The 22,500-nt window shown below is 37.3% G+C and overlaps 1 protein-coding gene and 1 long non-coding RNA gene across 3 annotated transcripts; one reads left to right on the forward strand and one right to left on the reverse strand.

Annotated features, from left to right (window-relative positions):
• The first annotated feature begins 312 nt into the window (after positions 1 to 312).
• ADPRHL1 (ADP-ribosylhydrolase like 1) lies at positions 313 to 21,693 on the forward strand. 2 transcript variants are annotated; one of them, XM_034419072.2, is made up of 8 exons: positions 316 to 896; positions 5,974 to 6,138; positions 11,318 to 11,443; positions 15,188 to 15,328; positions 17,487 to 17,614; positions 18,313 to 18,445; positions 19,293 to 19,446; positions 20,525 to 21,693. In XM_034419072.2, exons 1-8 carry the CDS (start codon positions 680 to 682, stop codon positions 20,529 to 20,531), a joined length of 1,071 nt encoding a protein of 356 aa, XP_034274963.1. In that variant the 5' UTR covers positions 316 to 679; the 3' UTR covers positions 20,532 to 21,693. The 2 variants fall into 2 exon arrangements, with proteins under 2 accessions (XP_034274966.1, XP_034274963.1); XM_034419075.3 differs by lacking the exon at positions 20,525 to 21,693 and having other exon boundaries at positions 313 to 896; positions 19,293 to 20,211.
• Positions 20,208 to 22,427, reverse strand: LOC117666474 (uncharacterized). The gene is made up of 2 exons (XR_004591808.2): positions 22,279 to 22,427; positions 20,208 to 20,397 (listed from the first exon to the last, which is right to left on the reverse strand). It is a non-coding gene; the product is annotated as an uncharacterized LOC117666474 (long non-coding RNA).
• Positions 22,428 to 22,500: the final 73 nt, after the last annotated feature.

The following is a 22,500-nucleotide window of genomic DNA, read 5'->3' on the forward strand; positions in this document are numbered from 1 at the left end:
ATGCACAAATGCTGAGCAGGAAAATCAGTTCCAATTGTTTTATGTATATCATAGTATTTGTAACAAGACAGCATTTGAAGATGATACTATGGAGACAAATCTACGGCTGCTTCAGTTAAATGTAGGGATTGAAGAGATTTGTTTCAGTACAGTTTTGAATTACTTCATCAATAATGTTTTAATCTTCTGAGTGTAACGTCCATAAAGTCAATGTGTTTCTGTGTTCTTTAAGGAAACACAAGACAGTGATTCCAAAATGGGAGAAATGTACCAATTTGAACACCTATAAAAATAAGCCTCTTAATTCAACATGTGTTTTTCAAGGGATAGAGTTACATAAACTGGAGAGATCAAATATTTCTTGGCTGGCTTTGTCCTTAGGGCTTCTGAGTTTTACAACTACACTTATTTGTGTTCTGCACACTTTCTAACCTTGCAGCTTAAAAATAAGTTGGAAAATATTTGGACTTACAGTTTTATCTTGACCATTGGCTATCAGAGAAGCAGTGGCATATATGCATGCCAGGAAAGGCCAGGCTTCCCTTATACGGACAGTTCTTTCCAATGACACAATGGCTCCGATATAAAGTGCTGCTTAATCTACACTAGAAGGCAAACGAACAAAGAAACGTCAAGTGCCTGTTTGAGACCAAAGAGAACTGAAAAAGCAAATCACTTAATGATGGAGAAATTTAAGGCTGCTTTGTTACTAGCAGGGGTAGGGGATGCTTTGGGCTATCGAAATTTTATTAAGGAAAACAATGCTTTAGGTGCAAAGATCCAAGAGGAATTGAAAGAAATAGGAGGACTTGGGAACCTGGTCTTGTCCTCTGACAAATGGCCAGTAAGCGACAATACTCTGATGCACATGGCGACAGCTGAAGCTCTCATCACAGGTAGGAGGAAAAAACATTGTTATTTATTAGTTCAATTTATATGCCGCCTTTCTCCGGAGACTCAGTTATCTGGATGCAGACTGGAGGGTAGGAAGAGAACAGGAGAAGAGCTGTTATAATCATATTTACTAGCTGAGCAGTGAGCTAATGCTGCCTTTAGTGAATGATACTTAATAGACCATGTGTTTGCCCTAAACTTAAATAAGGTGAAAAAGAGTGTAGAAAAGGAAGGAAGTTTATGACTCAAATGCCACCTCAACCATGAACTCATAAAGTCACCTGTAGGGAGGCACCATGTCTATCTATTTATCTGCAATATTTGAAATATCATACTTGTCTGTCATAACATATTTTATGAATAATACTAGAAATAAATAATTTATTCCTCGTAAAAAAAAATAATTATTTAAAATGCAAAATTAGCTCTATTTTATTTGTGCATCAAGCTGAATTCCAGTTAGCAAGGTTATACATTAGCTCATTTTGGTTGTATAAATTTGGTTCAAAGGAATACATTAAGATTGCATGATTCACTGAATGAATTTTCACAAGCACGGAAAGAAAAACTAATCTCAAATGCCAGTTCTGCCCTATAGATAAGCAGCTCTTTGGTGTAGCAAAAATCAGTCTCCTGCATCAAGAAAAAATGACATAAGATTCACACAATTGTATTTTGTACCCAGTTTATCATGCACATTCAGGGGGACAGATATAATATAGGTATCTTTGGTAAAGACAAAAGCATTTTCTAAACTGTATTGCTTTCTTATTTTTTGTGTGTATTGTAGACTCAGATATGTCAACGTCAATGAAATTCATTTAAATCCCTTTATCTGACTGCTGTTCTAAAATTAGCTGCCACTGATCTGTTGACCAGAATCTTGTGTATTTCTTATCTAGCTACTAGTTAGCCAATGAAGTGAGATAGAACTAACACCCTAAAGATAATGGCAAGATGTCAACCTATCAAAGCAAAGGATGACTAGCATACTTCTGAATATAGTCAATGATTAAATACACGTCACATGTCCCTTGCTTCTTGACCTCTGAGCATAAAGGCTATCTGCAAGCCTTATCAGCCAGCTCTGCAACCATTTTTAGATACAGTAGGTCCAAATTAGCAAGGTCATATTTCTCTCAATATATAACATGACACCACTTGTCAGGATACACCTTGACCTTGATTTTATCAACTGTATTTACAGACACCAGCTATTCAGTGTTTTTGTGTTTTTAACCTAAATAGGGAAATAGGCTGTCTTTCTATCATATAAAGCATTACTTGATAACCTTTAAAATGAACTTATATGGATAAAAGCTATTTTACAACAGGGAATATAGATGTTGATAGTTTATTGTAATCTACCAGTTGACAGAAAAAAAGGCATTTGACAAAGGATAAGTTGGAAATAACCAGGGTATCTGAAAATTAACCATGCTACCTTTCTAGAAAGATGAAAATAGATACAAATCCATTTTCTGCTTTTGTATTTTGATAGTTCAATTGCTTTGCCACAATTAAAAATACCTGTTAGAAATGTGAAATGTTTGTTAGAAATGTTAGTTACAAGCGCAGTGGATGTTGCAGACATAGTAGTAAAATATCCATTTTGACATTTATTATTCTCTCTTTTTCTAAGTTGCAATATCTAAGAATGACTTGTGCTGATGTGCAATTATTCTCATAAACATAACAATGATCAGTACAAAAACCAAAGCCATGAAACTAAATTCTGTAACAAACAATTAATTCAAATTAAGCCACATGCAATTAATATATAATTAAATAGGCAACCAATAAACAGATATCCATCCTCAAGTGCCTTTCTGAATAGTTCTGTTTTCAAGCACTTAATAAAATACAAGAAGAAAGGTACATCTGGCCATTTCATTTTATTAGAATCCCAATTTAATTATTCCAGAAGCAGCTATTGACACTTTTACAGCAGTTTTGTTTATTATACCAATATAATTCCTATTTTATAAAAGGGTAAGGGTCTCTTATCTAGGGCACTGAATAAATACATGACAACCACTGGTCAAATACAATGGTTCTCAGCCAGAAAGAATAGGTACATTGGCTTGTTCCTTCATGGGTCAGTAGTGCTGCCATTCATCATGAACTAAGCCATATTCTGAGAGGTCTGTTGCATAGCAGTATTGAAGTGCTATTCTTGAGGCCAGAGGCCAGCATAGGGTATGCCAATAGAAAAACATCCTGGCACCACTTCCATCCCTGATTCTGTCTCAACAAAAAGATGGAATATAGTGCTATCCATGTAAGAACCAAGGGGAGGAGACAAACAGGGTGTGAAAGGCCTCTTGATGTCAGATTTCCAATTTAACAGTGTTTGGAGAACTGGAACCAGAGATACCATCATTGCCATTTGTCTCCTCCTGGTTTCTCCTACCATCCATGTGAAGAAAAGCAAAGGGAAGAGAAAAGTGAATGTCTTTTTTGTGACAGTTTTCCATGTACCAAGATCAGCCTCCCCTACTCACTTCTGCATTATCACATGGAAGTGATGGCTGGAGCCACTTAAACTCCAAGTGGGGGTAAGCAACTCTTCAATTGCCACTCACATGTGGTAAGACTTCTGGATGCATGTCAAAAATGGCAGCTATCCAGCCCCACTGATCAGATGGTGTGCCAGGGCTGGGTGAGCACAGCAAACACAGCAGGTTTGCTGTGGCAGATGAAGGTGGCAGATATTTATCCTGGAGACCTACTCTTGGCTTGCCATCCAATCAAGTCCTGGCAACCTTAGGATCTGCTACCACATCCTATATTACACATGGTGATGGATCAGGGATGTGTTGGAAGTACATTGATATAATTTATGTCCTCCAAGTACTATTGCTGCATCTTCTACAATTGGCAAGGTGTGCAGAAAAACCCTAAATATGTATCTCTATTTGATTTGCACAGCTGCCCAACTTACAAAAGTGACTCTGAGTGGCTTATAAATGGTTAGAAGGACAATAAACAAAAGAATCAGAAACCAAACCACAACAAACATCCAAAACAAAATATATGAGGCCAACAACAGCTATACCATCTTTTCAATTCTGGATGATCTTATTCCATACTCTGACCCAATGCCCAGGGGATAAACTAGGTTTATGGAAGATCAGCAGGTTGGAGCCATCCAAATCTTGGGTAGAATTCTATTCTATAGGGCAGGCACTGTAACAAAGAAGGCACACCTTCTAGATCCTGCCAGGAGGCACTGTTTCATGTAAGGGACCTGAAGTAAACCACTCTCTTGGCTCTCCTGAGATGAGCTAACTGGAGATAGTTGATCACATGAATAAGTTGTTGGAAAGTGGATTTGTTTTGAATTTTTTCTAAAACACAATGGAAATAAGCAGAATAAGAATCGGATGCACATTTTAATTAAAGAAGAATACAAAACCGTAATTAACAGCTACAGAATGATATGAAATATAATATTGGAAATATTGAAGGACCATTTTGAAATATGGCATCAGACGTTAATATCAATAATGTCAATAGTGATGTTTGTTTCTATCGGTAGACTATATCCAAAAGATGTTATGGAATAAATGGTAGAAGAGGAACAAGTTTTATCTGACAAGACAGAGACAGAACTGACACTAAAAGTGGATATACTAATGACAGGCTATAAGAATGACATGCAAAAAGATGTTTCATTGGACATACAAAAGAAATTTGTTGATGCTTTAAAAATCAAGAAGTAATTACAAATAATAAAGCAAAAGATTGTTTACATTCCACAGACTTAACAATAGCATTTCCTACTATTTAGAATTTTTTAAGGAAAAATATGCATATTCTAAAGAGTTGTGCTTTCAGTGACTTCTGATGCTGCATCTGAATCATAGGCAACAAACTTTGAATGATTATTTGCTACACGTCAGTAGGAGACATTGATCTTCTGTTTGTGAACTTTCTAAACACATCTGTTTGGCCAAATCATGTTACAGAATACAAGGTCTTTTGGTTCTAATAAAATTGTATGATGGAGATAAAACAATGTTCTTAACTCTGTGGTAAAGCAAAAAGAACTCCTGCATGTATAAAGAACTTTCCACCTTATTTTTTATTTCAATATTGAACTCATATTCATGTGAATGAAGGTAAATATACATGTCCCATCCCAAGATAATGTTGCAGGATGCAATCTGAGTCAGTCATCGGGAACAAAGATTTATTCTCTCATGCTTTTAGACTCACCCTGGAGCTCATCATCAGGAAACTTCTCTGTCTTTAGAATATGTGCATATATATCTGGTTGTGTGTAGCTTTTAGTTGTTAATTAGGGTGTTGATAACTGGACATTAAGTTGTTAGTTATGCTTCAATGTTTCTCTGGCTATTTTTGTCCCTGCTCAGCCAACAATCATTGTAGCTGCAAAATTGAATTAGTCATCGCAATGTGATGCTACCAATGAGTAACCATTCACTTGTGTTCCTGCAATCTGGTTACTAGCTTCCTATCTATCTGTCCCACATAGTTGCAAGGGCAATCCATTCCGGGAATCCAGTAAATTACATTAGAAGTTTCTCCCACTTCCAAACAATCATATTCATGTTTTCCATGTTACACAGAGAAGTCCACTGCCATCTTTCTACCTTTCTAATCGTTCACAAATAGAGGATCTGTGACGCTTAAGAATTGAACTTCATGTGTCAGCCTTGCTGGTTGGGACTATTGAGAACTATAGTTCAGTAATATCTATGGGTCTCACTTTATCTCTCAAAGTAGATGTGCTATAATTTACATTTCTCATGAATTTATACTTTGCTACCATTTAGTGCTTATCCAAATGTTTGCAGCCAAAATTATAATCCCATAGTATCATAAACTCACTCATCAGAGATAGGAATAAGCCAGGCTGAATGTAATGAGACTAACTTGTTGATAGCCATGCAGAGCTGCTCTATTTATCATTGCCATTCATGTATGCCAAGACTGTAATGATGTAACATGTTAGATGACTGTGACAAGAAATAATTGCCATCATTCATGTTCTTCTTTCTTTTTTAACATTTCCGGCTGTATACAAATATATTTTATTTTTTGCCTGCATAGATTATTGGTGCTTAGAAGATCTGTATCGCGAACTTGTTAAACGTTATGTTGAGGCTGTTGAAAAACTTCCTGAGAGAACGTCAGATCCCGCTACTATTGAAGGATGCTCCCAATTGAAGCCAGATAATTACCTCCTTGCTTGGCATACACCCTTCAACGAGAAAGGTAGCCTAACATTTTTTTCACTAATTTAACAAAAGCCGTATTAACTCTTGTCCTTTCAGAAAAAAAGATGCAGACCATTGTTGGATCAAAGGCCATATTCTTTTGACACCTCAAAGGTCTAGGACAAAACCAAATATACAATTATTGTGTTGAATCTAAATTCACTATAAACTAATCTGAATTAAAAGAAACGCCTGCCCGTTTATTCAATACTTTTCTTTTGTCTGACCTATTAACAACCACAGTTGGGAACTGTACTTAAAGGTCTCAAGGACAGCATAAAGTTTGGAGCTTTTGGATCAGTGGTGAAATCTGAACCGGTTTGCTACCGGTTCGCTGGCCGCGCATGCACACTACGTGCCAAGCGTGCGCTGTGCACATGCATGCACACCAAATGTGTGCTGTGTACGCATGTGCAGTGCGTATCAAATGTGCGCTGCACGTTTAAAAAGCTACCGGTTCAGTTGAACCGGTAGTTAAAAAAAGCTACAATCCGACAAAGCTAAGCCTGTGCTGCACGGCTTAGCTTTGTTAGAAAGCAGGATTTCCTGCTTTCTAGGGAAGCTAAACTGCGCACCACAGCTGGTCTCCCCCTCGCTGTTCTACTTACCTTCCCAAGCCTCCTTTTGGCGCATACTGCGCGCGCACACACAGCACACGCCAAAAGGAGGTTTAGGAAGGTAAGTAGAACAGCGAGGGGGGGATCAGCTGTGGTGCGCAGTTTAGCTTCGCTAAAAAGCAGGAAATCCTGCTTTCTCGCAAAGCTAAACCGCGTGGCACAGGTGATCGTCAGATCGTAGTTTTTTTAGTTTAGTTGAACCGGTAGCTTTTTTTTTTACTACCGGTTCACCCAAACCTGTAGTTTTTATCACTACCGGTTTGCCCAAACCAGAGCAAATCAGTAGCATTTCACCTCTGCTTTGATTGTGGATTTCCTGCCCTGTTTCAATTTTTTTTTCGTCAAGCATGCATTTTATGACAGATACAAGTATAAACATAATTATAAATACATGAAAAGGATACAAATAAAAGAAAACATTAGGACAGGTATGGTAGGCACGCTGGTGCGCTTATGCACGCCCCTTACAGACCTCTTAGGAATGGGGTGAGGTCTACAGTAGACAGTCTAAGGTTAAAGTTTTGGGGACTAGGCTAATAGCCCTGTACAGTTACAATCATTTTGAATATATTTAGGAGCCATGATGACGCAGTGGTTAGAATACAGTATTGCAGTCAGGAGTTCGATCCTGACTGGCTCAGGATTGACTCAACATTCTATCCCTTCGAGGTCGGTAAAATAAGGACCCAGATTGTTGGGGGCAATATGCTGAAATTTGTAAACCGCTTAGAGAGTGCTATAAAGCACTGTGCAGAGGAATATTAGTCTAAGTCCTCTTGTTACTGCTATTACTATTTCAGTGTTTTGACATTTTGGCTGCAGTTTCATGTATTCAATTGTTGGTAAATTGCATTGATTGATATTGATATTTACACACAGAGACATACACATTCATATACAATATTGAACTAACTTTAGGTGAATATAAACAGGATTGGTCTTGTTTGGTGTGTGCATTTCAAAATCCTAAATACTTAGCACTTGACTGCTACCTCAATTAACCAGTGATAAATCATTGCAGACTACACAGTTTTTCATGTATTGTAGGGTATACTTAAAGAGTTTAGGTTTCTTTTGTGTTTCATAAAAAAATGACAAGTTTCATAGATTGATCCTGTAAAGATAGATGCAATATTTTTTTCTCTTTTTACAATAACAAGTATGCTCTCCTCTGACATGTGGGAAAGAATCGTGATCTGCTGTATAGCTGAGCAGCAATTCTATATGTGCCTGGAGAAACATAGTCAGCTGCCAAGAATTCCTTGGGGAGGGCTCAGCTCAGTGTCCTTTTGTAAATTATCTCGGCTTACAAATAGCTCAATATCTATTTCTAGAGTCTTTGTTCTTGGCATGATGCTTTCTGATTCCAGGTTTTTGTCCTGGAATTTTATATTCATTTCCTGGAATACAGTTGTTCATGTTTCATCTGGAGCTGTGCATTTATTAGACATTTTACCAGAGATGGGTTTCAGCAGGTTCTGACCAGTTCTGAAGAACCGGTAGCAGACATTTTGAGTAGTTCGGAGAACCGATAGTAAAAATTCTGACTGGCCCCGCCCCCATCTATTCTCTGCCTCCCAAGTACCAGCTGGACTTGGGAGGAAATGGGGATTTTGCCGTAACCTTCCCCTGGATTGGGAAGGGAATAGAGACTTTACAGTATCCTTCCCCTAGAGTGGGGTGGGAATGGAGATTTTACAGTATCCTTTCCCTGCCATGCCCACCAAGCCATGCCCACCAAGTCATGCCACACCCATCAAGCCACATCTACAGAACTGGTAGTAAAAATTTTTGAAACCCACCACTGCATTTTACTAGTTTCATTATTGAAATCAGACTACTGGGACAATCCAACTGCATACACATGATGCCTCTGAGTGTAGGACTAAAGACAAAACATTGATTGCCAGTTTGATTTCTCCAGTGACTTCATTTTCCTTCCTTCCTGGTGTATATTGCACAAACCTAACTCCCACATATGCAAACTGCAGAACCTGTTCTATAGTCTGAATGCTGGCAAGTTTAAGAAACCATATTTCATGGGCAAAAGCCCAACTTCCACTGGATGACGCAGATTCCAGATCCATATTCCAGGTTAATATGACACTGTTTCATTCGGACATAAGGGTACTCAATTGGAGCATCATCCTCTAAGGCAGCATCATGGCATAAACATTGCAACATACTGTGGCAATTATTTTTGTCCCTGAGAACTGCAGTATACCACTGATGTCAAAACAGCTGCCCCTCCTCACTCTCCAGAAGAAGAAATAATAAAATAAAACTAGGCCAGTCTTGGGCTATAGTTTCCCTCTAATGCTCTGGGTCTCCATCTAATCCATTCTGTGGTTCAGCCAACTGGAGGGTAACAAGTTGTCATGACATAGAGGAATCTGACTGTCTCATACTACTCTATCATTCTGAGAGGACACTTGAGAAGGTGTCAGTAATACCATTACTATAAACCATGGGTGAAAAAATAAGTAACACCCACTCATGGGAACACGCTATTTTTTCCACTTTATGTAACTTGGAAAATTCCCAATTAGTCATTCAACAATAAGACTGAATCTACTATCTTCCTAATATTATTTAGCATAGGGCAGTGATTTATGATAGTAAGTGTCTGGACTTGAAGCTGATGAAGCTGGAGGTTTTGATTCCTGTGACAGAGAAAGACATTTTGTAAACAAGCGATGGGCACCAGAAATACTCAAGGCAAAGAATCAAATCTTGATTCATTGATGACATGAAAAGGGGAAGGAAGAGGCCCAGAAATCAAAACCTTGAGTTAAACATATATATAATAAAAGCAGTGTTTTTATGTAAGAAAGAGATAAAGGTATTCCTCAACTTACATCCACAATTGAACCCAAAATTTCTGTTGCTAAGCAAGATGTTTGTTAAGTGAATTTTGCCCCATTTTACAACCTTGCTTGCCACAGTTGTTAAGTGAATCACTGCACTTGCTAAATTAGTGACAAGGTTAAGTGTCTCTCCTCCACATTGACTTTGCTGGTCAGAAGGTTGCAAAAAGTTATCACTGCAACCGTCATAAATATGAGTCAGTTGCCAAGCTCCTGAATTTTGATCACGTAACCATGAGGATGCTGGAACGGTGTAAGTGTGAAAAACAGCCTAAGTCACTTTTTCAGTGCTGTTGTAACTTTGAACTGTTGTATGCCGAGGACTACCTGTATATAAATACACCCAATTAATGGCCAAAAGTTTGTTGTTACTAAACATTACAGAACTAAAATGCATCTTTGTTCGATCAATAATATTTAAGAAGTGAGAAGAAATTACTTGGCGTGAAAAATTAATATAATACTCCAAGTCATCAGAGGTTCCACAGAGACACTAAACCCAGGCATATCACACACACACACACACACACACACACACACGTCAAAAAACTTTTTCATGAGGGACAAATCCAGCTTTATTGTGATTTTTCTAATATATTGCCCTCATCTGTTGAAATGTAATTTTATGTAGACAGTTTGTGTGGCGAGGGAGGAGGGTGTGTAAAGCTTATGCCTGGGATTAGTGTGTCTGTGGAGCCTCTGATGACTCTTTCTTGCATGATGGGGAGTCTCCTGTGGTTTTTTTTTGTGTTGTTCTTAAGCATTGAATACATTGTAAGCTGCTCAGAGCCTTTTTCGAAATGGGTGGTCTTATCAAATTCAATAAACAAAGAAAATATCAAAATTTCTCTTCAAAACTGCTTGTGTATATGTTGTGTGTATTCCAAATTGTTATTCGTTTCTTTAAAAACTTTTTCCTGGTTTATTTTGTTTTTTTTTTAAGTTTGTTTATTATGGTTGGTCACATAGTCAGCCAGATGTTTAAATTGGATTTGGCATTTTTATCCACCTATAGATTCCTTTCCAAGGACATGAAATAGGCAGATCTTGTTGTTTGATGATGTAAAGGCATTTTTTTAAAAAATTTGATTTATATGCCGCCCTTCTCCGGAGACTCAGGGCGGCTTACAATGTGCTAAGCAATAGCCTTCATCCTTTTGTATATTTATACAAAGTCAGCTTATTGCCCCCACAACTGGGTCCTCAATTTACCTACCTTAGAAAGGATGGAAGGCTGAGTCAACCTTGAGCCTGGCGAGATTCGAACCTGCAGTAATTGCAGGCAGCTGGTCTTAATAACAGGGTGCTTTAGACCACTGTACTACCAAGGCTCATCCTGCATTGATGCAAGATGTATGCTGTTCAAACTAAAGCCACCTTTGGCAACTGACTGATAGTGAATTATTATTATTTATTACATTTATATGCCATAGCAGGGGTGTCAAACTTGCGTTGTAACGGCGGTGTCATGTGACATATTGTGACTTTTTCCCCCTTCACGAGGCCGGGTGTGGGTGTGGCCAGGACATGACGCATGCGGCCCGCAGGCTATGAGTTTGACAGCCCTGTGCTATAGAATTTATACTATACTATCTCTATGGATTTCTTTATATTTAATTAAATTGTTCATGCAACCATTTTAAAAACAGCAGAACTTTCTTTATTAATTTACATGTTGTTGTTTGTCATATAGGCTCAGGGTTTGGTGCAGCTACAAAAGCCATGTGTTTAGGGATGAAATACTGGAAGCCCGAAAGGCTGGAAACTCTCATTGAAGTGAGCATTGAAGTTGGACGAATGACTCATAACCATCCTACAGGTAATATCCAGGAAAATTAGCACACTTGGTTGTCCTATATAAAACATTGTCATTAGCAAATGACTGAGTACAGTAATACATATCCTGGATGATGGGGTACCATACGTTTTATTTGACATCTGTACAATTAAAGGCATATGTTCTAGTCCACTGAATATATGTTCTAATATACTAGCTCTCTTAAGGTTAGAACTTCAATAATTATATGAAGACAAACACTGAAGTATGGGGAAAAATTGGGGGTGAAAAGGAACATTTATATGTCCCCACCCATTAAACTTCCCCTGAAAAGACCTAGAGCAGGGATCTCCAACCTTGGCAACTTTAAGACTTGTGGACTTCAACTTCCAGAATTCCTTAGCCAGTTGAAGTCCACAAGTCTTAAAGTTGCCAAGGTTGAAGACTCCTGACCTAGAGGATACCGTAATGGTATGTGGGAATACCTTGGGAGACAGGAGAAAGAGCCACAATCTTGACAACGGTTTAATAAACTAAATTGGAATCCAAATGAGGAGGTGTAATAAAAGCATCTCAGAAGGAACCCTCCCTAGTTTTCAGAAGAGTAAAGTGAAGGAAGGGAAGGCTACTTTCACACTTGCAAAATTCGTGTAACCTTAGAATAAAGGTAGAATAAAGATAGAGTGGGACATGGTGGCTCAGTGACTAAGATGCTGAGCTTGTCAATCGAAAGGTCGACAGTTCAGCGGTTCGAATCCTTAGTGCCGCGTAATGGGGTGAGCTCCCATTACTTGTCCCAGCTTCTGCCAACCTAGCAGTTCAAAAGCACGTAAAAAATACAAGTAGAAAAATAGGGACCATCTTTGGTGGAAAGGTAACAGTGTTCCGTGTGCCTTTGGCGTTTCGTCATGCCAGTCACATGACCACGGACCACGGAGACGTCTTTGGACAGCGCTGGCTCTTTGGCTTTGAAACGGAGATGAGCACCGCACCCTAGAGTCGGGAAAGACTAGCACATATGTGCAAGGGGAACCTTTACCTTTAGTTCTCCTCTTGTCTAGAGTACCTTGCAAGTCAACAGATATTTACACACACACACACAAATATGAGAAGAGAAGAATTATGAGAAGAATTTGCAAGAAAGATGCTTGATATTTTCTGGAAGAGCTGAGATAATAAAATGTAAGGTTGTAATATTAAAAACAAATATAAAAGATTAAATATGTTAATGCAGGCGTGCAGAAATGTTTACCAGTAACCCTATTTTATTTAGTCATTAAGAAGTTCCATCTGTTGTAAGGACTCACTTCCAAATGCCTTGATTTAGAAGCTATATTTTTTATTCCAAATGGAATCCTAGGGCCAAGGATTCCAAAGTGTGATTTGGTTGCAGTATGACAGGTTCACATTCTGAATTAACATATGTTTTCCCAGCTGTAGTTCAGGGAGCAGGAAGGCGCTATGGGAAAAAAATGGGGATCATAGGTATAACCTAAAGAGGTATAGAGTCAATGGGGCAATTGCCCAAAACGAACTAAAGTAAGTAAGGTGGATGGGCAACAGAAGAAGCACCGCAGGGAACCAATAGTAAATCTACAAGTATGCTTACTGGGGAATTCAACAAATCTGGAATAATCCTAGTTAGGGAAAGATACATTAGACCAGGGGTCAGCAACCCAAGGCTCTGGAGCCGCATGTGACTCTTTCATCCCTCTGCTGCGGCTCCCTGTCGCTGGTCGGCTCTACAACTGATAGGGCTTTCAGTTAGGACAGGTAGAAGAGAAAGGACTAGGAGGAGATTCTATGGTGGGAGAACCAGACTTCCGGTCGGCTCCAGAATTGAATGGGGGGCTTCCTGTTAGGACTTTGTGGCTCTTTGAGTGTTTAAGGTTGCTGACCCCTGCATTAGACAGTGACACACTATGATTTCAGCATGCATATTAATGGCAAACTTTCTTCGTTTCTGACTTCCTACTAAATATCAGTTGAGAATCAGCCCTGATGTGTGTCAGAAATGCAAACTTAAAATAGGCCTATCATATTTTCTAGAAACCAAGATGCATATTTGGTATAGAACAATTGCCATAAAATATGCAAAATCATGAAATGGGTTAATCAATTATTGCCCCCAATGAAGAGAATAATGTGTAAGCTAAAAATCAAATCAGTCTTCTCTTCAAGCAGTGACATGCAACAGGATATTAATTCTTTTTTTAGTTGTGCTTTGAATCATTAAAAGTTTGTTTTGAGTTTCTGCATCCCATTCTCCTGTCATAATCATTGAGGTCAGAACTACATAGAGAAATAAAATAAGTCATTATCCTGGAATGTTACCATGAAAACATGCCAGCCAGCTACCTCCTAAAGGCAGATATAAGTAGCAGGTCATCTCTATTCTCTGAAATGTTCCATAGTTATGATTATGTGTTGGCAGTGGTACAAAAAACATTATGAACATCTTTGAAAGGGGAACAGTTTAATATAGAGCTTGAAGTTCGATGAATTAAGCCTTACAGCACATGTATTTATTATGCTACCATTAGCATTATATTTTGGCCATGTGGGGATGTTCATAAAGTATTTCAAAATTCTAAATAGCCCCAAATGGTCAAACTAAACATTGTTAGATATAGCATAATCTTTTATTTTGTTCTTTAAAGAACTATTATTGGGTTGCTGGTTAGAAGAAATATCTGTATGAAAAAACAGAGGTTGTTACCATTTCATAGTGGATTTTTAAAAGTCTGCAGGCTTTTTTTCCTTTTAAAAACATTTTTTCTATAACCTCTTCGGCTGAAGAGGTTAGAGAAAAAATGCTTTTAAAAGCCTCTGATGATCCCAGGTGAGCTGCGCAATGATCAGAGGCTTTTTTTTTTTACTTTTAAAATCATTTTTTTCAGCCAAAGAGGTTGTAGAAAAAATGCTTTTTTTAAAAAAAAGCCTCTGATGATTGCGCAGCTCAGTTGGGCATTTTACTACCGGTTCTCCGAACCACCCACCTCCATCACTACTGGATCGGGCAATCCGGTCCGAACTGGGAGCACTTCTGTTGCTAAGTGAAACATTTGTTAAGTGATGTTCGCCCCATTTTACCACCTTTCTTGCCACAGTTGTTAAGTGGATCACTGCAGTTGTTAAATTAGTAGCAATAGCACTTAGACTTATATACCGCTTCACAGTGCTTTACAGCCCTCTCTAAGCGTAACACTGTTGTTAAGTGAATCTGGCTTCCCTATTGACTTTGTTTGTCAGATGGTTGAAAAAGGGGATCGTGTGACCCGGGACACTGCAACCATCGTAAGTATGAATCAGTTGCCAAGCATCTGAATTTTGATAATGTGACCATGGGGATGCTGCAACAGTCGTAAGTGTGAAAAACAGTTGTTAAGTCACTTTTTTCAATGCCATTGTAACTTTGATCAGTCACTAAATGAACTGTTGTTGTAGGTCAAGGACTACTTTAAAGCAACAACTCCTAAATACTAAGTAAATGAAGTATTATTTGGAGTCAAATAAATTATCTCACGGTTGCTTCTTTAATTTTTCAAAAGGCTGTATGTTCTATGTTGTATATCTGAACAGATGTAATTTTAATTGACTTTAAAGTAAATAGCTACTTCAGCCTCACAAAATGATTCCTCATGGGAGCACACTAGAACTTTTATTTCTTTATGCACACATAGATATGATTCTGTCCATAAGCTCCCCCTTTTTTTAATATTGTCAGTATTAAATTTGTCTCTTTTTTGTACCATACACACATTCATCTTTATGTGCTAATTTCAGGCTTCCTAGGATCCCTCTGTGCAGCTCTGTTTGCTTCGTATGCAATCCAAGGAAAGCCACTGGTCCAATGGGGAAGAGAGATGATGAAAGTTGTTCCAATGGCCGAAGAGTTTTGCAAAAAGACCATCAGGCACATGGCAGGTAAATGGGGCATTTCAAATTCATAAAATGTAAAAACAATATAACTTTTTAAAATTTTCAGTAACTTTGTTTAGTTACCGGTGGTGGCACAGTGGTTACAATCAGTATTGCAGGCTAATTCTAAGACTGCCAGGGGTTTGATCCTCACCGGCTCAAGGTTGACTCAGCCTTCCATCATTCTGAGGTCAGTAAAATGAGGACTCAGATTGTTGGGGGCAAAATATCAGGGATGGTATTCACTTACCTTTGCTACCGGTTCACAAATGCAAGCTCACGCACCACCTCCGTGCATGCACAGGACTTATCGCACATGCGCAGAGCATCAAAAATGGGATGTGGTGATGTCTGGGTGGGTGGACGGAGCTTCCCGCCACTGCAGCTACTGTTTTGCCCAAACCAGATAGAACTGGCTGAATACCACCACTGGGCAATATGCTGACTCTGTAAACTGCTTAGACAAGGTCTGTAAAGCACTATTAAGCAGTATATAAGTCTAAGTGCTATTGCAACCCTTTTTAGTACTGTAATTAATTTCACTTGCCATTTTCAGTTTGAATTTAAATTTAAATGGTATTGTAAGGCATTGGGTGAGAAATGTAATGAAATACTAATTTAAAAATAACATTAGACCAGTGAAACACATGCATAAGCAATGTGCTTTTAACAGTCCCTCCATTTTTTTTTTAATGGAAGTTCTTCCACTTTTATCCAAACTGTTGTTGTTGTTTCTTAAGAGTAGAGCAGGTGCAGGATTAACACTTATAAGTCTGTCTCTCACAGGAGGACGCTGGCATTTGCTCAGGGCAATGTCATCTCTAAGCAAAACACGCAAGCCTTTTGAAGCATGTGCTTGTAAACCCGTCATTGTGGAAAGCAGTGCTATTTTAGAAAGCGGGGAGAGAGGTTGAAAAAATAGATCCCTGCTTGAAACACAACTGAACCCTGTTTTTCAAGAGATTTGGCTGGAGAAACAATGTTAAAAGTTTCTTTCTTTCTTTCTTTCCTACTCAACAGCTCTAAATGGCTGTACATGGTAGCACTAAGCTAAATATAATGAAGAAAATAAATACTATTTAGATTGCTGATACACTGCACAAATTACTTTTCCCCCTGAAATCAAAGGCAATTTCCTACACAGAAAGAGCTTCTTGTGTAGGAAATTGCCTTTGATTTCAGGGGGAAAAGTAAGCTCTACCATAAAATGTGTTTAGAAATGTTCTTTCCAACAGGGTATCAGGAAGTACATTTATGATAGAATAGCAGGGTACATTTCAAGAATAATAGTGAGTTTTGTCTCCTCAAAAATTATTTCTTGAGGGGGGAAAAAGTAAAAGATGAATTACCCTAAAATAAAGTTTGTATCTTTCACATGGATTCATACAACACCTGCATAATATTCGAGTATACAGCTTAAATGTGAAACTCAGTTGTATTAATAAAAATATTACAGGGTTCAGATTGTGTATCAAAAGCTGATTGAGTTTTAGTTATCTTTGTTGACTATGTTACCAGATTTAGTTATTTAGTTGGCTATGTTACTATAGCATATTGCATTAAAGAAAGCCTTTAAAAATGGTCTAAAAATGGAACTAATATAAATCCTATTGCAGCCAGATTGCTAACCAAACTTGGCTTCCATAAATGCGTTAAGCAGTAAGAAAACATCTTAAAAGATTTCCAGGCTCAAGTCTAAATTCACACCTAAACTCATGGTGCAGAAGGACAGATCTATCCAGCTTATTTCATATTTTGTGTTTATTTTCTTCAGTTCAATCATGTCTGATTTTCTGGACAAGCTCCTATAGTTTTCTTGGAAAGGGGTTTTCAGAAATGGTTTGCCATTCATCCTTCCTACGGTTGAAAAAAAATGACTAACCCAAGCTGGCTCTGTGGCTAAATAGGTCTAGAACTCACTGTCTCTTGGCTTCTAACCTGATGCTTTAACCACCACACTAAATGGAGTCTCTATTTTGTGTTAGCTGATTCTAATTCTTTATCTTTATGGAAATAAAAATCTTCCATACCTATTCTCTACTGTACAGCATATTAGTTATTATTAATGACAAACAGTATTATAACAGCCTAATTTGACTATGCTTGACTGGAATAATTTTTCAAGATTAAATGTGTTATAATTACGTATTTATTTTCCATTCAGAATATCAGGAACACTGGTTTTACTTTGAAGCAAAATGGCAATTTTATTTGGAGGAGAGAGAGATCAATGAAGAAAACCAGAATAAACCCCAATTTCCTGACAATTATGATGCTGAGGAAAGAGAAAAGGTAAATTTTTCAAGAAACAGCTGTTTAAACTCTGTGTGTCTGGAGAGAGGAGGAATAGATATGAACTGATACTTTTCTTATTAAAAATTTGTTTTTATTAGTTATTAGTTTATTGTCATTGCACATGGTACAACGAAATTAAATGCCGTCTTCAGTGTACATCATAACTATAAAAATAAAAACACAAACATACATCCTTTACATTCTATATAATTTAAATTTAAAACCCAATATTGCACTATACCATAGAATTCAATATGGTTATTGCCCTGGGATAGAAGCTGTTTTTCAGCCTATTTGTCTTTGTTTTTATTATCCTGTACCATCTGCCAGATGGTAAAATGGATCCTATGCTGTAATTACAAAACCAAACAATAGAGGTTGTGTCTCAAAAAACAGAATATTTTACAGAATAAAGTTTAAGTTAGTCATTTATAAGAGAAATAGTAATAGAAACAATAATAGCTGACAAAAAAAAATTGATTGTTGATGTATAGCGAACCAGTGACAGATGGATAGATATTACTCAAAGGATTAAAAGCAAATAAATCAAGGAACTTGAAAGCATAAACCATAGTTTAATGTTTTTTTAATCAATCTATGTTTTTAAAACATGCAAACGGAGAGGTTTATAAATGCATGTTCTGGTTTGCATTTCATCAAATTCACACAGTCAAAGTTATTAGTTATCCATTTAGACTTACCGGAGATGGAGTTCTGAAGGTCGTGGTGGAAGGAGAGGTCATGATGCTCCCATGATTGCATATGATGCTCTCTTAGGATGTGGTGGTGACTGGACAGAACTTTGTAACCGGTCAATGTTCCATGGAGGTGAGTAAAATACTGCTTTTTGTATTTCTTATATAATTCAATCCTTATAGAAATTAAAATGCAACATGTTCACAGCAGCTTTCGTCAACCAAAAGTTTTTGAGAGGCATTGGTCTCCAAGTCACATAACTCCTGCCAGTGTGGCCAGTGTGTCATTGAAAGTTTTAATTGCTCAACCATTGTCAGTTCACACATTTTCACTTCAAGGGCTCACTTTCTATTGCAGAAAGCAGGATAACTTTAGATAAAGTGGGTATCAGTGACAGCCCTTTAAGGAGTTCCTTCTTTTAAAGTTAAAAAGTATACGTGCATCTTTTAGGCCACCTCCTACCTAATAGCTTACAGTGATATAATGCTTTTCCTCATCATGCTATTTTGGTACAGTAATGATCAAACCATTATCAGTTGAAATGTCAACTGATATTAATGTGGAATAGTTTGTGGTAGTAACATAGACTATCCAATGATTTTCTATGCAGCTAATTGAGGGGATTGTATATGAAGAGAAAGAAAGAATTGTAATTTTGGATGAGAGATTTATAATGATTTATAAATCATTCAAAGATGGTTAATAAATGAATTAATTCACTTGTAACATTACAGCAGTGGGGCACAATGTTGTCATCTTAACTTCTGCGATGTGCTGGGTTTTGATTTTTTTCACAGTTCATGCTGATGAAAATTGAGGATGGAGATGCTGAGGAAATTTTAGAAATTCAGTTCGCAAAGAGGCCCAGAAACCTGTCAGAAATACATTCTTGATCATTGTTTGGCAATAGCCTATCTTTCATTCCATGGTTAAAATTCCTGAACGGAGCTAACTTCTCATTTGTGCTTTTGATTTCTAGGCGAGAGTGCAGCTACGGGATCAATTGCTGGCTGCTTGTATGGGTTACTCTATGGCCTCAACAAGGTTCCTAAAGGCTTATACCAGGAACTTGAGCAAAGGGAGAGGTTCGAATACTTGGGGGAAACTATTTTCCAACGATCTTCAGAGGAAAAGTAAAGATACTTTTAATTTTTTTATGTTATAATAAACCGGTAATCACTTTTGAAAACAAATGTGCAGGAGAGAAAAAAGGAAAAAACCAGATGCCCCCTTTTGTTTTAAGATTAGACTATTCAGTAATAACGATGTGCTCATCTTCCCCCAGGATATTAGGATTGTTGCCTATAAGTTTTTAAGCACTGTTGGCAGTCAGTGTTTTAGAATACCTTTAAAAATTATCCACAATTATCCAGAAATTGTTGAAGAAAATTTCTTCAAAGGTAGAATTTTGGCATCCATTTAAAAAAATGCTCTAAAAATTTTTTTTATATGACACGAATTTCTGCTTCACCTTGTTAATAATGTCACTCTGTCATCTGTGTGCTCATTTTCACTTATGCTATCATTGCATATAAAAATCTAATGCTATCTACACACTGGAGACTGCTTTCATCATCCTTCTAAAAGAGCATAGCTATTTTTTCAGAGCACTCATTTTCCCTGAAATTCTTAATCCACACTCCTGTCATTTCCTTTTAATGTGACTTTTTTGTCAGACTTGCAGCACCATTCCTTTAAAGAAGGAGAGCTAACACCAGGAAACGATCCAAGAAAAGGCAGAAAATAATTACCCAAATCAATCAAATCAATGTAACCTACCCACCCAAAACTACAATGGTTCCTTTCAGATTTTTTGATGCTGTTTTTTTAAAAGACAAAATTTGTAATTATTTGGGTGACTAAAATTCTTGTAAATAAATGAATGTTATGCCTCTTCATAAGCATTGTTCTTTATTTTTGCACTTTTGCTTATTGCATGTTCCCGTATGTTGTCACTGGAATTTTTGCTTGCAATTGTCACTAGAGGTCAAGGTTAAAGTGATTTATTTGTAGGCAGATATTTCCTGAGTTTTGATTCCTTCCACTTATATATTTGGTCAGGATTCAGGTCCATGCATATTTACCTGGGAATAAATTGAAATTGCCATGATTTACATCCAAGTAGATACATGCAGGATTACAAGAGGAGAACACCTCAGTCTCACTAAAATTAAGATCAAAGGCTTACTTAATTTTCACTTATTTCCATAGGACTTAAGTACGACTAAGTGTGAGTAAAGGAAGAATGATCAATTCTACTTCAACAATTCTGTATCAATGGATTGGAGGCTAGTAAGGAAAGTCACCCATTCCTTTTTTCCATCTTTTCCCAATTCTATTCACTCTTTTTTTTCCCTCCTTTAAACATCTTCCTTCCTGTTCATATTATGGAGAAAGATGATAAAAGTCAAGGAGGCAAAGGAGTTAGGTAGAGATACCAATGGGGCCTGGTTTTTCTCTTGGCATCTGTGTCAAAATCTGCATGATTGAAGCCCAACCACTTTGATATGTGCATCAATGTCACATGTAGAAAAGGGTGGGATTCTTAATCATGATCTCATTCCCATTATGCAAATTTGGACTCCTCCCATTCCATGGATACTGCTGCTCTTTCATCAATTAATTTAGGACTGGTTTACACAATCCTTTATTGACTAATTAAAATAACTAATACTGCCCTAAAACAGCCATTCCTAATTTCCCGCCCTATAGTATAGTTTCCTGTACTTTTCAAAGAATGCCTATCCAGGGATATAGCATCTACAAGTTATTCTTAGTGGTTGAAAACTGCTCATATGAAAGAAATAGTCATTGAAATAAAACTATACTTTTATGTTGTACCAGGTACTAATTTAGCACTGGCTAGGTAAAATATTATATTAATTTGCTATGTCATTAATGGTAACAAAAACTTAAGTTTCAGCTTAGATATGCTACATTTCATGATTCTTTGATACCTCCACTGTAAGAAGAAGGTGAAAGTATTTGTGAATCAACCTCTGAATTAGGGAAATGTGTACCTACAAAGTGTTTTGTACACATGTTAAGTGTTTAGTTCTCACAACCCCTTTCCTACTGATGATGCTGGTTGACTGAAGGGTATTGAAATATAGTCCAGTGTTTCTCAACTTTGATCTTGCTGGCTGGGGAATTCTGGGAGTTGAAGTCCACACAGTTTAAAGTCGCCAAGGTTGAGAAACACTGAAATATACAATATCTGGAAAGGAGGAGATTGCCTATCCTAATCCTACATCCTTCTAAGGTTCCTGTTAGAAGTAGCTTGCTTTATTAAAGGAGTTAGAGTAAATAATTGAATATGTCATTCTATTAGAATAATACTGTATTTGTACATTTAAAAAATAAATTATAGTGGCTCCATGGATTGCATCATATATTGCTTTCTATCGTCATGAAGCATAGTTCCTACAGTTTGTTACTATATACTACATTTCCTATGTTTTGGAAAAATCCCATACTTTAACATGCAGATAAATATGTTGTAGGAACAACCCACCATGCTGCCTGCTTAACCCACTTTCTAGTCATGGGTTCCAGGATGTTGCTGCAGAGAAAGAACTATTGCCAAAATTTCCTATGTGGGATAATTCCTATTGCCAAAAATTTCTATCCTAGGAATCGAAATAATATTTATTATTATTAATTTCCTGCTTGATATAGATCACCTGGAAAAATACAACTGTCCAAGGTAATATATAATATTAATAAATAATAAAAATGCAATTATCTTGCATAACAGGTTCATAAAACTAAACTGCTTTTTATGCTCTTAAGCATTAGCAACACAATTAACATTAATGGAGTATTTTTGCTTTACCCATAATACCACAGAACGTTTTCTCACATTACAGAGATAATATAGAATATGGATTTTGCTCTGGATATTTAGATTGTCTGAATAAGTACAGTTGCGAAACCAGCATCAACTACAAAGCTTTTAGAATTACCTTCTGTATCAGAGAATAACATTTTGGTTAGCTAATAGAATAGTCGAGATGGGATATGTATCAGTGGTGAAATCCTGCCGATTCTGTCCGGCTCGCACAAATCGGTAGTGCCGGCAGTGCATGGTACAGTGAACCGGTAATGGCAGCAGTGCGAGGCTCCGCCCACCCACCTGGACATCATTACTTCCTGGTTTTAACTTCCTGGTTTTAACCAGGAAGTAA

This window comes from Pantherophis guttatus, chromosome 5 (genome assembly GCF_059756535.1).
Source record: "Pantherophis guttatus breed Tessera chromosome 5, ASM5975653v1, whole genome shotgun sequence".
Taxonomy (NCBI): Eukaryota; Metazoa; Chordata; class Lepidosauria; order Squamata; family Colubridae; genus Pantherophis; species Pantherophis guttatus.

Bases quoted from the DNA above. Each gene is read 5' to 3' on its own strand.
- ADPRHL1 (XM_034419072.2), top strand. From the start codon at position 680: ATGATGGAGAAATTTAAGGCTGCTTTGTTACTAGCAGGGGTAGGGGAT. The intron at 11,444-15,187 runs GTAATATCCAGG...TGCTAATTTCAG, and splicing joins GACTCATAACCATCCTACAG to GCTTCCTAGGATCCCTCTGT. The intron at 15,329-17,486 runs GTAAATGGGGCA...TTTTCCATTCAG, and splicing joins GACCATCAGGCACATGGCAG to AATATCAGGAACACTGGTTT.